This window comes from Pristis pectinata, chromosome 37 (assembly GCF_009764475.1).
Source record: "Pristis pectinata isolate sPriPec2 chromosome 37, sPriPec2.1.pri, whole genome shotgun sequence".
In the NCBI taxonomy this organism is placed as follows: Eukaryota; Metazoa; Chordata; class Chondrichthyes; order Rhinopristiformes; family Pristidae; genus Pristis; species Pristis pectinata.
Window position 1 is genome coordinate 14,156,602 of NC_067440.1, and position 17,236 is coordinate 14,173,837.

General features: G+C 50.2%; 1 protein-coding gene across 2 annotated transcripts in view; it reads left to right on the forward strand.

The window, feature by feature from the left end:
* Nucleotides 1–4,779: 4,779 nt before the first annotated feature.
* The window catches only part of LOC127586678 (polyunsaturated fatty acid lipoxygenase ALOX15B-like), a 46,165-nt gene continuing 33,708 nt past the window's right edge, over nt 4,780–17,236 (forward strand). For both annotated transcript variants that reach the window (XM_052044800.1, XM_052044801.1), the window contains exons 1-3: nt 4,780–4,889; nt 15,378–15,531; nt 16,019–16,223. In XM_052044800.1, coding sequence (XP_051900760.1) covers nt 4,873–4,889; nt 15,378–15,531; nt 16,019–16,223 — 376 coding nt within the window. In that variant the 5' untranslated portion in view covers nt 4,780–4,872. The remainder of the gene's footprint in view (nt 4,890–15,377; nt 15,532–16,018; nt 16,224–17,236) is intronic.

A 17,236-nucleotide genomic window follows, 5' to 3' on the forward strand; every position in this document is an offset into this window, starting at 1 on the left:
AAACACACTTGGCAACTCTGATAACTGGCTGACTTTATTTCTTACGATCTTGCCTGCAGGTTTGGTGAAATTTTGTCTCCACCAATGCCAGTCCAATTCACTGCTCCACTTTGTGGAATTTTATGTCCTGCGCATACTGCCAGCATGATACCCCTTTTTGAAATCTCCCCTCACTCTCCTCAGTTCCAAGGGAAACAATCTCACCCTCTCTAACCTCTCCTCACAGTTACAATTTTCCAGTCCTGCCAATATCTTTGTAAATCTCCTCTGCACTCTCTGCAGTTCAATCCTGTCTCTGGGGACAAGAAGTGTACTGTGCTTGAGCTATGATCTGAGACAGAGAGTCACCTGCACCTCATCTGGTGCATTCAGTGCTCCAAGTGTGGCCTCCTCTACATTGTTGAGACCAAACGCAGACTAAGTGACCGTTTCGCAGAACACCTGCGCTCTGTCCGTAACCGCCATCTGCATCTCCCCGTTGCCGGTCACTTCAACTCCCCCTCCCACCCCATCACTGATACGTCAGTCCTCGGCCTCCTCCACTGCCAGGAGAATTCCAAGCGCAAACTGGAGGAACAGCCCCTCATTTTCCATCTTGGAACCTTGCAGCCTAACAGCATGAACATTGAATTCTCCCACTTTAAGTAATCCCCACAAACCCCCCACCTCCCCACAACCCCCCCCCACCCACAAGCCCCCTTGATAGCCTCCCCCAACCATGCCTCTTCTTCCTAGCCTACCTCCCTTGTTTCCTTACCTTCGACCCAGTGGATCTGCTCTCCCCCCTCCCCCACACCTGCCCATCACCATCTACCTATCGCCGCCTTGTGCCCACCCCGCCTCCCCTCTTCTGTCCACCTATCACTGCTCTGCTTTTCCCTCCTATATATCGGGCTTCCCCTTTTCCCTATCCTCAGTCCTGAGGAAGGATCCTGACCCAAAACGTTGACCGCCTGCTGTTCTCCGCAGATGCTGCCTGGCCTGCTGAGTTCCTCCAGCATCAGCGTGTTTTTCATCTGGATTCCAGCATCTGCAGTCCTTTGTTTCTCGAGCTGTGACCCAACCTTGGTTGTTTACGGTTCCAGCATGACCTCCCTGCAGCTAATAAGGGAAAGCTTGGTGTGTGCCCTTCAAACCACCTTACTGACCACTCCTGTGCCCGTAGGATCTGTGGACACCTTCAATATCTGCACATATACCGTACAAAACCTTGCCTTGTGGTGTCTTCTCAAAGCCTCACATCACATTTTTCAGGATTAATTCCCATTTCTCTGCCCAGCTGTCTGACCAGCTGTGTCCTCCCACAGTCTGAAGCTTTCCTTCTCTCTGTCAACTCCTTTCTACCCCAAAGGTTGGGTCCTAATCATTCATATTTACCACAAAGGGCCCCTGAGAACTGAGCCCTGAGGAAGCCACTGGTACCAAAAACACCCATTATTTCCTGCCACTGAGCCAATCGTGGATCCAATCTGCAGCTCTCCCTTGGATTCCAGGGCTTCTACCTTGTTCACCAGCCTGCCGTTAGGAGCTTTCCTAAAACCCAACACTCTTCCCTCATTGGCCCTTCCTGTTACCACCTCAGGAATTCAATAAAGTGAGTGCTGAATCTTCTGGGCATCTTGTCAGGACTTTTATTCTCTGACTCACTTCTTTCCCAACTGTGGAACTGATCCAGTTGCTTTTCCTGTCGTGGGGCCTCCCTGAAACCTGGCACTCATCGCTGTGTGTAATACTACGGGAAGGTGTCGACAGTCAGAATGTTTTTCCCAGGGTGGAAATGTCAAATACGAGAGGACGCAGGTTTAAGGTGAGCAGGGGAGAGCTTAAAGGAGATTTATGAGGTAACACTTTACACAAAGTGGTGGGTGCCTGGAACGGGCTACCGGGGGTGGTGGTGGTGGAGGCAGATATGATAACAATGCCGAAGATGCATTTAGACAGGAACCTGCAGGGAATGGAGGGATACGGACCTTGTGCAGGCAGGTGGGGTTGGTTTAGTCTGGCATCATGGTCATTGTGGGCCGAAGGGCCTGTTCTTCGGCTGCACTGTTCCATGTTCCATGCAGTTTATAGTTTGCGTACAGCTCCATGATGTCCCGTGTCCCAGTTCACCTTGGGCTAGAAGTAAGCACCATCTTCCATGCACCTGCACAGGTGATCACCACAGCTTTATCTTTTTAATAGTTATAGTTAGCTTCCACTTTGTTAACGTGTCACGGACCAGGAGACTGCTCACACTACGTCCTAATGTTTCCAGCGATCCAACCAATTACTTTCTAATCTGCCGCTGACATCATTTGGTTCTGCAGGTTGTGTGTTGCTAAGGGATACAGTGTGCGTCTTCTGCACAGGCATGAGGCTCAGGGAGTGAGCTGGTACAATAGACTTTTGTTCTGATAATATCATTGACCTCCATCACCCTTGCAATAGTATAACACGCAACCACCCAAGTCCCTCACGTCCCGGACTGGTTCATCCCCAAACCTTGGCATCCTTTCAACTGGCTGATGCCAAAACTGGATGTGATCCTCCAGATGAGGCCTAAGCAAGGATTTGTAAAGATTCCGCGTAACTTGTCCTTGATCCTCTGTCCAGTGAAGGCAAGTATCACCAGTGCTTTCCAACAATCTCTTCAAATTGTCATCCTCAAAGACTTTCATGTGTTATATCCACTCTCTCCATTCCTGCACCCTCTTGAGACAGCACTGCATAGGTCACATATCCTCTCCTCATTTCAACTCTTCAAAATGAATCTTTTGCACTTTGTTAGCCGTCATTGACCACATGTATGGTCACTTTGTTAGCCTCCCTGACCCCTTTCTTATTTCCCATGTTTCACAGATTTTGAAATGGAGCTGTGTGTATTTAAGTCCAAGGCATGAATATACAGGTCCTCCCCAGCTCATCAGTGCCTGACAGTTGTGTACAGATCATATGCACAGATGAGTGTTAGGGAGATCAGAATCAGGTCTACTATCACTCTCTTACATGATGTGAAATGTGTTGTTCTGCGGCAGCCGTACAGTGCAAGACATAAAATTACTACAAATTACAAAAATCTATAAATTACAAAATAAATAAATAGTGCAAAAGAGGAATAATGAGGTAGTATTCGTGGACCATTCAGGAATCTGATGGCAGAGGGGAAGAAGCTGTTCCTGAATCATTAAGTGTGGGTCTTCAGGCTCCCGTACCTTCTCCCCGATAGTAGTAATGAGAAGAGAGCACGTCCTGGGTGGTAAGGGTCCTCAGTGACGGATGCCGCCTTCTTGAGGCACCACCTCTTGAAGATGTCATCAACGGTGGGGAGGGTTGTGCCCGTGATGGAACTGGCTGAGTCTACAACTCTCTGCAGCCTCTTGCGATCGTGTGCATTGGAGCCTCCGTACCAGGTTGTGATGCAACCAGTCAGAATGCTCTCCATTTGTACATCTATGTAAGAATCTTTGGTGACATACCAAATCTCCTTAAACTCCTAATGAAGTAGAACCTCTGGCGTGCCTTCTTTGTGATTGCATCAGTCTGTTGGGCCAAGGACAGATCATCAGAGATGTTGAAGTCCAGGAACTTAAGGCTGCTCACCCTTTCCACCACTGACCCCTCAATGAGGACTGGTGTGTGTTCTCCCGACTTCCCCTTCCTGAAGTCCACAATCAGTTCCTTGCTCTTCCTGACACTGAGTCCGAGGCTGTTGTTGCAACACCACTCAACCAGCTGATCTACCTCACTCCTGTACACCTCCTCACTCGTGGGATGGGTTTGACGTTTGCCTTCTGCTGCGAGACTGCAGGCATCTCCTGCCGTGGGGGAGCTCAGTTCTCGGCTGCATTTCCAACCTGCGATTGTTCTGGTTGCAGTTGTAACCTGGGGAGGACCGGTATATGGGAGAGAGAAATGCTTCTGCTCTGGGCTCCTAGGAGGCACCACTCCCTCCATTCTGGCTGCAAACATTAATAACTGCTCAAGTCAGGTCAAGACGAGTTTATTGTTGTGTGCACAAGTACGGTGAGGTACAGGTACAATGAAACACTTACTTGCAGCAGCATCACAGGCACGTAAGTACAGACAGCACACAGAACAGAAATTAGACATAAACGCACATAAGTTATATCAGAGAGTGGGAAAAAAACTGTTCAAAACAAGACCTTGGTGCAAAAACACACAATCAGAGACCATAGTAGTGCAAGAGGTGGTCAACAGTAGTGCAAGAGGCAGTCTGCAGTAGTGCGAGAGGTGCCCGTAGTAGTGCAAGAGGTGATCTGTGGTAGTGCAAGAGGCAGTCTGTAGTCAACTCTTGCACTACCATGAGCAGTCGTGGTGGTCAGTGTCTGTTGGTCGGTCAACATGAAGCAGTGATTCACCTGCACTTCTCTGAAGTGTTCGTTCACAATGAGGTCTTTGCACTAGTGAAACAAATACTTTTTAGATCATCTGCATTCAGTTGGTGGGGTGACACTGAGATTCCCGTTGCTTGTCACTTTAATTCACCATCACACATGCACTTTGTCTGTGTTTCCTCTCCTGTGCTGTTGTAACAAGGCCCGAGGCACACAGAAAACACCAGAGACTGCAGATGGGGGAATCTGAAGCAACACACAATCTGCTGGAGGAGCTCAGCGGGTCGAGCAGCATCTGTTGGGGGGAAAGGAACTGTCGACGTTTTGGGTTGAAACCCTGCATCAGGACTGGGAGTGGAGAGGGAAGATGGCCAGTATAAGGAGAAGGGGAGTGGTGAGAGAGGCTAATTCCTCGTTGACAATTCCTTCCCCCCCACAGATGCTGCTTGACCCACTGAGTTCTTCCAGCAGATTGTGTGTTGTTCGAGGAACAATCTCAGCTTCTGTCTGGGCATGCTGCAGACTGCAGGACTTGATGTTGGACAACCTCAGGTAACTGGCTTTCTCTGTCTGCATCGGGACCGGCCTTTCCTGGTGACATTGGCTCAGACTTTCCATGAGCACCACCTGACCTGTGGCTCACACATTCTCCAACGGCTCCATCTGTACTCTCCCTGACCACCTCTGACCCCTCGATCGGGCGACCTCTACAACTTGCCCCATGGTAATTCTGGCCTCAGTTAGACCGATCCATCCCTCCCCACCTCCTCCGCAACTTGCTTTCTCCCTTTTCCACTTCTGACAAAGGTTCTTTGTCCTGAAACATTAACTCGGTTTCTCTCTCCAAAGACGCTGCCTGACCTGCTGAGTGTTTTCAGCATTTTCTGTATTTATTTCAGATTTCCAGCATCTGCAGTTTTATTTGTTGATTTTGATAAATTTAAGTTTAAATCAATTTATTATTGTCACATGTACCGAGGTACAGTGAAAAACTTTGTATTGCATGCCATCTATACAGATGATTTCTTTACAACAGTGCATTGAGGTAGTACAAGGGGAAACAATAACAGAATGCAGAATAAAGTGTCACAGCTACAGAGAAAGTGCAGTGCAGGCAGACAATAAAGTGCAAGGTCATAACGAGGTAGATTGTGAGGTCAAGAGTCCATTTTATTGTACTAGGGAACCATTCAATAGTCTTATCACAGCAGGATAGAAGCGGTCCTTGAGCCTGGGGGTACGTGCTTCCAGGCTTTTGTATCTTTTGCCCAATGGGAGGGGGAGAAGAGAGAATGGCCGGGGTGGGTGGGGTCTTTGATTATGCTGGCTGCAAGAAGTGTAGAGAGAGTCCATGGAGGGGAGGGTGGTTTCTGTGATGTGCTGAGCTGTGTCCACAACTCTCTGCAGTTTCTTGCAGTTCTGGGCAGAGCAGTTGCCGTACCAAGCCGGAATGCATCCAGACGGGATGCTTTCTATGCTGCATCAACAAGAATTGATAAGCACTGTCTCCTTTCTTTCTCTTAGCCAAATTCCTATCACTGGTGTGGCTGACCTTTATTTCACTTGACCTTTATGTCTCTTGACCTTTAAACCATTTGACCTTTACACCACATGACCTTTAATATCGATGTACACAACATCAACTGCACTATCTCCATTCAGTGGACCATGACACCAAGTTGCTCTGCTCTGTGTTTGTCTCTGCACCTTCCTCACGCTGCAGCCTGAATGATCAGCAGTTGCCCTGTTTATGCATCTCCTCATTTTCAAACAGTCCTTCAGTCCAACTCTCACACCGACAGCTTGGAGCTTTGGGCCAAGTGTAGCCCCTCCTTCCCTACAAACTGGGTGACTTGTCCACTCAGCCACAGTCCTTGCAACACACACCCTAATCCAGTCTCATCCACCTCCTTTACTGTTACAGCATCCTCTTACCTAATGAAGACAAATTCCTCACTTACTACATCTGTCTCCACATTCTGAGTCAGAGACACACAGCACAGAAACAGGCCCTTTGGCCCAACTGGTCCATGCCGACCAAGATGCCTTCCTGAGCCAGTCCCATTTGACTGTGTTTGTCCCATATCCCTCTAGACCTTTCCTATCCATGTACCCGTCCAAGTGCCCTTTAAACATTATAATTGTACCCAGTTCCTCTGGCAGCTCGTTCCACACACTCACTGCCCGCTGGGTGAAAAGTTGCCCCTCAGGTCCTGTTTAAATGGTTCCCCTCTCACCTTTAACCTATCACAGACAAAGTCACCCTGCCTTTTCTATGCCTTTAGAGTATTGGGAGCACAGACAGGATGAATCGAATGGCCTCCCTCCATGCTGATCTTTTCTGCGGCTCTCCATTCCTTCATTATTCACTTTGGTTGACTGGGGGGGGGGGGGGGGGACGGGGTGACACACTGTCAGCTGCCCTTCCCTGCACACTGTGTGTCTTTGATTTACCAGAAGCCCAGACTTCAATGATCGGCCCCAGCCTTGTGGAGAAGCACCTTTGTGTATTGAATGCCTCTCTTGTGAAGCTCACCCACCACCCATTCATTTGGTGGGATTGTGCCCAGGAACATTTGTTCCAGTCCTCTGGCACAGATGCCCATCCACCACCATGCTTTGCTTCTCCAGCTGTCTCTCTTCATGCTTCACATTGTCCAGTCCCCTCTGCTGGTGTTATTGTGATCACTGATCCCCAAATTCTCCAGCAACGAGATTCCACACAAAGAGTCAAACGTCACGGAAACAGGCCTTTTGGCCCAACTAGTCCATGCCGAACAAGATGTCCGTCTAACATTGTCCCATTTGCCCGCTTTTGGCCCATATCCCACTCCAGATTCCACAACCACAACAGCACTGGTTCTTCATCTGGGCGAAGGAAGGACCAAGTAAGTTGTTGTACAAACCAAAAAATCCTTCACCTTGTTCACACAGCAGACTACTTATTATTTACGGAAATGTTGTTCCCTGTTGTAACTACAGGAGATGCTGTTCCTTGTTGTAACTACAGGAGATGCTGTTCCTTGTTGTAACTACAGGAGATGCTGTTCCCTGTTGTAACTACAGGAGATGCTGTTCCTTGTTGTAACTACAGGAGATGCTGTTCCTTGTTGTAACTACAGGAGATGCTGTTCCTTGTTGTAACTACAGGAGATGCTGTTCCCTGTTGTAACTACAGGAGATGCTGTTCCTTGTTGTAATGACAGGAGCTGTTGTTCCCTGTTATTATTCCAAAATAAACTTTATTCATCATAAAAATCAAACGATACAAAATATACAACAATAAAACAGTGCAAACCTTTACATTCGTGTACGGATTAATCATTAGTGTTACCTTTTTTTATAAGAAACCACAGCACCGATGACACTCTGTTACGCTGCTGCTGGGGATGAACCGTGACAAGGACCCTGCATCCTTCTCCACACTGTCTTCGCAAACCCACAGCCCACAAAGAGGTGGGCGACTGTCCCGTCCCCAGCGCAGTCATCCTGGGGGCAGCACGTGTTGGGGAGTGATGTTCTGACCATGCAAGAAGGATCTGATTGGGAGGGCTCTTCTCACCGCCAGCCAAGCGAGGTCTTGGTGCTTGTTGGTGAGTTCTGGCGATGAAGCATTCTGCCAGATGATCTGGACAGTCTGCTCAGGGAACCACCCCACAGTCTCCATTGAGTCCTTCTCCTGTAGTGTCTGCAGGATGTTCCATGCTGACCACTGCCTGATGGACGTGGTCAAAGGTGTTGGTCTGGAAGAACTTTTCCACGAAGGACAGGTAGTGCGGCAGCATCCAGCTGACTGGGACGCCGTGTGGCCACGGGGCCAGGCCCATCCTTCGCAATAGCTGGGACAGGTAGAACCTCAGTACGTAGTGACACTTGGTGCCCACGTACTCTGGTTCGACGCACAGCCTGATGCAGCCACAGACGAAGGTGGTCATCAAGATGAGGGTGACAGTGGGGACACTTTCTCCCCCATTGTCTAGGGTTTTGTGCATTGCAGCCCATCGGACCTGCTCCATCTTGGATCCCCAGATGAACCGGAAAACGGCGCGGGTGATTTCCAAGCCGGAGGAGCGGGGAACAGGCCACACCTGCGCCAAGTACAGCAGCCCTGAGAGCGCCTCACACCTGATGACCAGGTTCTTCCCAGTTATCGATAGGGAGCGCCGCTCCCACAGTCCCAGTTTCTGCTTCACCTTCCCAATCCACTCCCGCCAATTTTTGTTGCACGTCCCGGCCCCTCCGAACCAGATCCCCAGCACCTTCAGGTAGCCAGACCTGATGGTGAAGGGGACGTTGGATCGGTCGGGCCAGTTGCCGAAGAGCATGGCCTCGCTCTTCGTGCAGTTAACTCTGGCCCCTGATGCCTACTCAAACTGCTCACAGATGCTGATCAATCTGCGAACTGAAGAAATGACGTTGTCCATGTACAGGGAGGTTTTCACCTGGGTGCCCCCACTGCCTGGAAACTTCACCCCTTGTAACTACAGGAGTTGCTGTTCTGTGTTGTAACTACAGGAGTTGCTGTTCTGTGTTGTAACTACAGGAGTTGTTGTTCCTTGTTGTAAGTGCAGGGGTTGCTGTTGCCTGTTGTGATTAGGGAAGTTGTTGTTCCTTGTTTTTACTGCAGGGGTTGCTGTTCCCTGTTTGCAACAACAGGAGGTCTTGTTCCCTGTTGTAACTACAGGAGTTTTGTTTCTGTTCTAAGTGCAGGGGTTGCTGTTCCCTGCTATAACTACAGTGGTTGCTCTTTTGGGCACATTTGTCTCTATGGTTTTGTCCGTGTTGGAGTTAATTTTGTGTGTTCTATGCACCAACATATCTGAATGTCGTGGGAACACAGTTGTGAAATGATGGGGGAAGTGGCAATGTCTTATCTGTTGCATTTGTGGTCAATGTGGTCAAACAGAGGTCCCAAAATGGAAACCAAAAGCAGTGTGGAATAAAAGAGCTAAAAAAATCTGTGAAGAAAATGTGCCAGAGACACCAATGTGACTTAACGACAACAAATCCCCAGGACTTTCTGGGCTGAGTCCTGGTGTTTGTCAAGCTGTGTCTGTGGACATGTGACCGAGATCCAGAGGATCTTCCAAAACTCCCTAGATGGTAGAATGGTTCAGTGCGTAGCAAATATAACAGTGTGTCAGGAAAGGGAGGAGAGAGAAAAGGGGATCTACAGGCTACGTGGGTAACATGAGCGGTTGGGAAAGTTCTGTTTTCTGGTATAAAAAAACCTTGCAATGAATGTTCAGTCACCGTGGTTTCAATAGGGTAGTTGTCTGTGCTGCTTGTTCATGGCTCCTGACCTCCAGTGCTGTCTGTGTGGAGTTTGCATGTTCTCCCTGTGACCGCATGGGTTTTCCCGGGTGGTCCAGTTTCCTCCCATGTTCCAGGCGGGTGGGTTGGTGGGTTAATTGGTCACTGTAAGTTACCCCTGGTGTGTCGGTAGGTGGTAAAAGAATCAAAGGGGTGCTTGAGAGAGAATGTGGTGGGGATACTGGGACTGACGAGCTGGGAACTGGCATGCACCAGATGGGCTGAACGGTTTCCTCCATGATGTAATGAGCACAGGATATCGTATTTGACGGGTTTGTCAGGGTTCTTTGGGGAGGTTCCGTATGGAAGCAGCAGCCAGTGCCTGTGCTGTCCGAAGGGCTGGTGGGGTTTGGTGATGAATGAATGTACAGAGGGCCATAGATCTACTCACGGGTGTACACACACGCCTGTCCCGAAAGGTGCATCCCACCACACGCATGTGCACGTACATACATACACACACTTACCGTATGGTGACTCCGACCCCACACCTCACCACATAGTGACCTTTGAACCCTCACCACACGGTGACACTGACCCACACCCCCTGCCCTGGGGTCGGCTGCGGTAGGGAGGAGATGGTCACCCACCTGCCCAGAGGGTGAGGAGATGGATGCAAGTGTCTGTGTCCTGGTTCATCCCCAGCAGCTGTGTGCAGAGGACCATCTGATCTCCCCTCCCTGTCCTCAAACAACAGAAGAGTGCATCACCCCAGGGGCCATGAGTGGCAGATGGTGCTGTGGTCTTAAGTTAACACTACCCAATGTAATGACCATGAATGTAAAAGCTTTGCCCTGTAACACCTATTTATCTATCTACTTATTTATTTGTTTTTTTATAATGAATAAAGTTTATTTTTGAAATATCTAGAAAACAAAATTAGAACCATGTTTGTTGATTTATCAGAGGTTTTGAGGAAATGCAGAAACAGGAAGGAACAGTTGCTGTTAACATGGACACCAGGTGGTCACTAATGATAAGGCTGCAGCACATGGAAGTGATAAGGATGTTGGTTGAACTGTCAAAATCGAAATCGCAGCTTTATCCGCCTCCACCACCATCGCCGGCAGCCCATTCCCCGCACTCACCACTCTCTGAGTAAAAAACTTACCCCTGACATCTCCTCTATATCTACTCCCCAGCACCTTAAACCTATGTCCTCTTGTGGCCACCAATTCAGCCCTGGGGAAAAGCCTCTGACTATCTACCCAATCAATACCTCTCATCATCTTATACACCTCTATCAGGTCCCCCCTCATCGCTCCAAGGAGAAAAGGCCGAGTTCTCTCAACCTGCTTTCATAAGGCATGCTCCGCATCCCAGGCAGCATCCTTGTGAATCTCCTCCGCACCCTCTCTATGGCTTCCACATCTTTCCTGTAGTGAGGCAACCAGAACTGAGCACAATACTCCAAGTGGGGTCTGACCACGGACCTATATAGCTGCAACAATACCTCACGGCTCCTAAATTCAATTCCCCGATTGATGAAGGTCAATACACCATATGCCTTCTTAACCACAGAGTCAACCTGCACAGCTGCTTTGACCGTCCTATGGATTTGGACCCCAAGATCCCAGTCAGAGCTTTCCTCTCCTGACAACACATCACCCCCAATGCCCTTGGGACAGCTGCGGTGGGGAGGAGACGGTTACCCACGTGCAGACTGTGGGTTCGCCCAGGGGGTGTGGAGACGCATGCGAGAGTCCATGTCCTGGTTCATCCCCAGCAGCTGCGTGACAGAGGGTCTCCGGGCTGTTTCCGGGGACACACCGAGACAGGCATCAAGTGCTGCTGGAGGGTCACCAACTCGGTGAAGGATGTCCTTTGGTCTGTCCGAGACCGGTTGGTGTCCCAGCACAGGGAGATGTCCGTGAGGGAATGCTGCCGACTGACACAGTCCAGCTGCAGATGTAGAGCAGTAGAGTGGGGGCTGGACTGTGCAGGTGTGGTGCGAACAGTTTAAAAAGCAAACAGCCTATACAGTGGGCAGCATCAGAGCGGTCAGCGGAGTGAGAGGCTTTGGCTCAAGGGGCTTCGGAGTAAAGGGGCCAGGAAAGGTAAGTGACTTGAGTTAAGGAAGGAGTATGAGTGCGGTTTCCTGTACTCAGTGTCTGATGTGGGAGTTCCCGGAGTCTCCCTGCCTCCAGGAAGGCTACGACTGCACCCGGTGTGTCGAGCTGCAGCTCCTGAGGGACCGTGTTAGGGAACAGGAGATGCAGGTCGATGACCTTTGTCTGGTCAGGGAGAGTGAGGAGGTAATAGAGAGGAGTTATAGGCAGGTGGTCATGCCGGGACCATCGGAATCAGGCAATTGGGTCACAGTCAGGAGGGGGAAGGGGAAGGGGAAGAGTCAGGTACCAGAGAGTACCCCTGTGGCTGTACCCTTGACAATAAGTACTCCTGCTTGAGTACTGCTGGGGGAGACAGCCAACCTGGGGGAAGCAACGGTGGCAGTGTCTCTGGCACAGAGTCCAGCCCTGTGGCTCAGATGGGTAGGGAAGGAGTGAGGAGGGCACTAGTGATGGGGGACTATAGTTAGGTGGGCAGACAAGCGATTCTGTGGACGCAGGAAAGAAACTCGGAAGGTAGTTTGCCTCCCAGGTGCCAGGGTCCGGGACGTTTCAGATTGCGTCCAAGATATCCTGAAGGGGGAGGGAGAACAGCCAGAGGTTGTGGTACATATTGGTACCAACGACATAGGTAGGGAAAGGAATGAGGTCCTGAAAAAAGACTATACAGAATTAGGAAGGAAGTTGAGAAGCAGGACCTCAAAAGTAATAATTTCCGGATTACTGCCTGTGCTAAGTGACAGTGGGTATAGGAACAGAATGAGGAGGAGGTTAAATGCGTGGTTGAGGGATTGGAGTAAGGAGCAGGGATTCAGTTTTCTGGATCATTGGGGCCTCTTTTGGGGCAGGTATGACCTGTTCAAAGAGGACGGGTTGCACTTGAATCCTAGGGGAACTAACATACTGGCGGGGAGGTTTGCTAAGGCTACTGGGGAGAGTTTAAACTAGAATTGTTGGGGGGTGGGATCCGTACTGGAGAAACTGGGGAAGAGGTGTTTGGCTCTCAAATAGAGGAGGCTAGGAGTAAGTACCATAGGCAGGTGATAGAGAAGGGATGTGTTCAGACAGGCTTGAGATGTGTCTATTTTAACGCAAGGAGTATTGTGAACAAGGCGGATGAGCTTAGAGCTTGGATCGATACTTGGAGCTATGATGTGGTGGCCATTATGGAGACTTGGATGGCTCCGGGGCTGGAATGGTTGATTCAAGTGCTGGGTTTTAGATGTTTCAGGAAGGACATGCCATGTGGTTTGGTCTGTTTGCTCAGGGAACCACCCCAGAGTCTCCACAGTGTCCCTGTCCTGCAGTGTCTGCAGGATGTTCCGTGCTGAGCACTGCCTGATGGACCTGTGGTCAAGGGTGTTTACATGGAAGAGCTCTTCCACGAGATGAGGATCAGTGTGGAGTTTATCAATAAGGAGGGGTAACAAAGCATCAGGTGCACATATCTGGCCCGCCGGCATTGTCCAGACATGCGTCACAGGGTGAAGGCAGCTACTGTGCTGCCGCCACAATTGAACCTCAGCATCAGGGGCATCCCCCTGAAGTTTCAAAATGTTGGAGATGTCTGGACTTTGAGGGGTATCACGCAATAATAAGGCACATGTTTCTGTGCTAACCTCCCACTCATGTCCTGCTGCTGCAGCCTTTGCCGCTGTATCAGCTTTGGCATTACCTTTGGAAATGGGAGTGTCATCATCCCTATGTGCGGCACACTTAATTACGGCCAACGCAGAGGGCAACTGAATTGCCTGCCGTAAGTTCTCTATATAAGGTGCATTGGAGATGGGTTGGCCTGTGGAGGTGAGAAAGCCCCTTAGGAGTAGTGGGAGGGGGAGCCTGCACTATAGAGGTCATTCTATCAGGCGTTAGCATCCTACCCTTGGCAGTAATCAGGACCCCAAGGAACTTAACCTGGGACTTAACCCGTGTGACCTTGGTTAGCGGGACAACATAGGCATGTGAGTGGAGGGCATTCAATAAACAGTTAGTGTCTTTAGTATTGCTCTCCTGGGTGTTACTAGCCAGCAACAAATCACCTATGTACTGTATGAGTGCAGACTGCTCTGGAAAATGAATATCATGCAGTTGGCTGCAGAGGGTCTGTGAAAATATAGTGGGGGAGTGGATGAATCCCTGGGGCAGGAGGGTCCAGGTATACTGTCTATCCTCAAAGGTGAAGGCAAAAAGGTACTGCGAGTTCTCGTGCAAAGGAATTGAAAAGAAGGCATGTTGTAAATCGATAATAGTGAACCATTTGGCTGATGCTGGAATTAAACTGAGAATTGTTGCAGGGTTAGGCACCACAGCATGAAGTGCGGCCGCAATGGCGTTAATAGCCTGTAGATCCTGAACAAGGCGCCACTCAGGGCATCCTGGCTTCGGGACTGCTAAGGTTGGAGTATTGCAGGGAGACTGACAGGGGACTAAAACGCCTTGTTGGAGAACCGATGCAAGAAGGGGGCGTAACCCCCATACTGCCTCGGTCTTAGAGGCATAGTGATGTACCTTCTAATTCACGTCTCAGGGCTCACAATCTTTTACTCTCCTAACCTTTCCTTATACCTTATACACATTCTCATTACCCCCAATCCCATATTCACACCACTAAAGGGGCTTCCTCGCCTGACCCTGCCCCTCCCTCTCCAGTGGCAGAAAAACGCTAAACTGTAGTCCTTCCCCACCGAGCCCTTGCATTGACTGCACCCAGCTTCAGCGCATCCCTCAGCATGGACTCCTGCAGTTGGGACTGTACAGTCGGCAGCGTTCCCTCACGGACATCTCGCGGTGCTGGGAGACCAACAGGTTTCGGGCAGACCAAAGGGCGTGTTTCACTGAGGTGATGACCTTCCAGCAGCAGTTGATGTCCCGTCTGTGTGTGTCCCTGGGAACAGCCCGTAGATCAGAGAATCCTCCGTTACGCAGCTGCTGGGGATGAACCGTGACAAGGACCCCTGCATCTTTCTCCACACCCTCCTCGCAAACCCACAGCCCGCAAAGAGGTGGGCGACCGTCTCATCCCCAGTGCAGTCATCTTGCAAGTCTGCCTGGAGTTGGCACAATTCCCTCAGACTCTGTGGGGTCACTGTATGGTGAAGGTGTGGGGTCAGGGGTCACTGTATGGTGAGGGTTTGGAGTCAGCGGTCACTGAATGGTTTGGGTTAAGGTTCACCGTAGGGTGAGTTGTGGGGTCAGGGGTCACTGTACAGTGAGGGTGTTTGTGTCCAGAAGCAGGCTCCCCTTTTTGGAAGGGATGTGAGGTTTTGCTCCTCACCTGCGCACTGACCTCTGTGGTTATGGTTAAAGGTTACCTGGTTACTGGGCTCTGCCTCAGCCTTTAGTCTGCAGGGGACGAGGTTGTGACCTTCTCCATTTACTGGCATCGATAGTGGGAGGGGGAGCTGTTAACGCTGCAGTTAGACAGCGCTGGCGTTCAGAGTGACCCCACATTTCCATGAGGTAGGCGTCCTCTGCCTCGACTTGTAACACTTCTGTCAACAGTGTGCTCCACCTCCCGCATTTGTGATGAATTTTACAGATTCTACCAAGAGAAATCAGATACGGTTTGGTGAAACTTTCAGCTCACTGTAGCCCCACCCTGCATTTGCTGCACTATAAGGAGACAGATATATCTCGCCACACATCTTCCTCACTGCAGGGTCAAGATGTCCATCAACTATCGGGTTACCGTCAACACCGGGGACGTGCTCTCTGCGGGCACAATCGATAAAATCTCTGTGTCCTTGGTGGGGTCACTGGGGGTCTCGGATATTGTTCGGATCTGGAGCCTGACTCCGTTTGTGCAAGGGGTGGTGAGTATTTCTTTTATTTCAAAAATAAACCATGCGTAATGAAACTATACCAAGGGAGAGGAAAGTGCTCTGGCGAGTGGTGGTGGGTCTGTACGGTCAGTGCTGCTGGTGCTGTACACAGTAGGGGAGTACATCCTCCTCTGTACACAGCACCATTGCTCCTGGGGTTCGAGGGCTTTCCCCACCAGACAGCCCCACAAAGACTGTACGGTGAGGGTGTGGGTCAGGGGTCAGATACGGTGAGGATTCGGGGGCAGCATACGGTGAGAGTTCAGGGGCCAGCGTATGGTGAGGGTGTGGGTCAGGGGTCAGCATATGGGGTCTGGGGTTATGTATGGTGGCATTCTGGATCAGGGGTTAGCGTCTAGTGAGGATTCATGGGTCAGTGTACAGTGAGGGTTCAGAGGTCTGGGCTCCCAATTTGTACAAGCGATATGTTGTGGCCAGAAATCTAACTCTGACCCTGTGTTTGACGTTTTCTGCATAGGGCAAGAGCCTGTACATGAAAACAAAGTCTGACCTTGGGGACATTCTGCTGGTGAGGCTGTACAAACAGAAGCACACCCTGCTCCCAGAAGACAGCTGGTACTGTGGGCACATCACCGTAGAAGCCCCAAACAACCGCGTCTACTATTTCCCCTGCTATGCCTGGCTGAGTGATTCTGACTCCCTCGAGGTTATCGAAGGAACCGGTATGATTCGGGCATTTATATTCTGTGCAATATTGACAGGATGGTGCAGTTTTGTTTCCACTTTGTTCTCGCACATTACAGATTTCACAGTCCGATTTAGTGCTGCAGATATTTACTCACAATTAACCAAAAACACGCAGTAAAACCCACCAACTTTTATCCTCATCTCCAGACTTCTGTAACAGTTGCACACTGGGCATGTGGGTTGTGGTGAGTATGGAAGCAGAGAATCTCAGTGAGCCTCAGCAACAGGGCAGACAGTGAACAGTGTGGCACAGGTCAGAGAGCCCGCAGCAGAGGGACAGATGCAGCCAAACATCCTGACCTTCCAGCAGTTGACCCGTCGCCTCCTGTGCCTGGGCCATACTGTGTGCTGATTGCTGACAGATTGGGAAATGTTGATGTTTACTGGCACAGTAGTGCAGCGGTCAGTGTAACGCTATTACAGCGCCAGCGCCCCGGGTTCAATCCCGGCCGCTGTCTGTAAGGAGTTTGTACATTCTCCCCGTGTCTGCGTGGGTTTCCTCCGGGTGCTCCGGTTTCCTCCCACATTCCAAAGACGTACGGGTTAGGAAGTTGTGGACATGCTATGTTGGCGCCAGAAACGTGGCGACACTTGCGGGCTGCCCCCAGCAGACTACACAAAAGATGCATTTCACTGTGTGTTTCGATGTACATGTGACTAATAAATAAATCTTATCTGAGCCACAAGGAAGATGGTACATTGGCCTTTATTGCGGGAGGATTTCAGGAGTGCAGATATATTCCCAGAATGACACAGGGACTCGCCTTCTAACCTGACAAAGGGGTATATCTGCTGCTGGGTGAGGATTTACCCGATTGGTCATCGGACTGTCAGATGAGGAGGGACTGAGCCCCGTTGTAAGAGTTCAGTTACCCTCTACAACTGCACTGATCATGTCCTGATAAATGGTCCCGACCCGAAGCGTCGACTGTCCATTTCCCTCCACGGACGCTGCCCGGCCCGCTGAGTCCCCCGGCGTTCTGTGTGT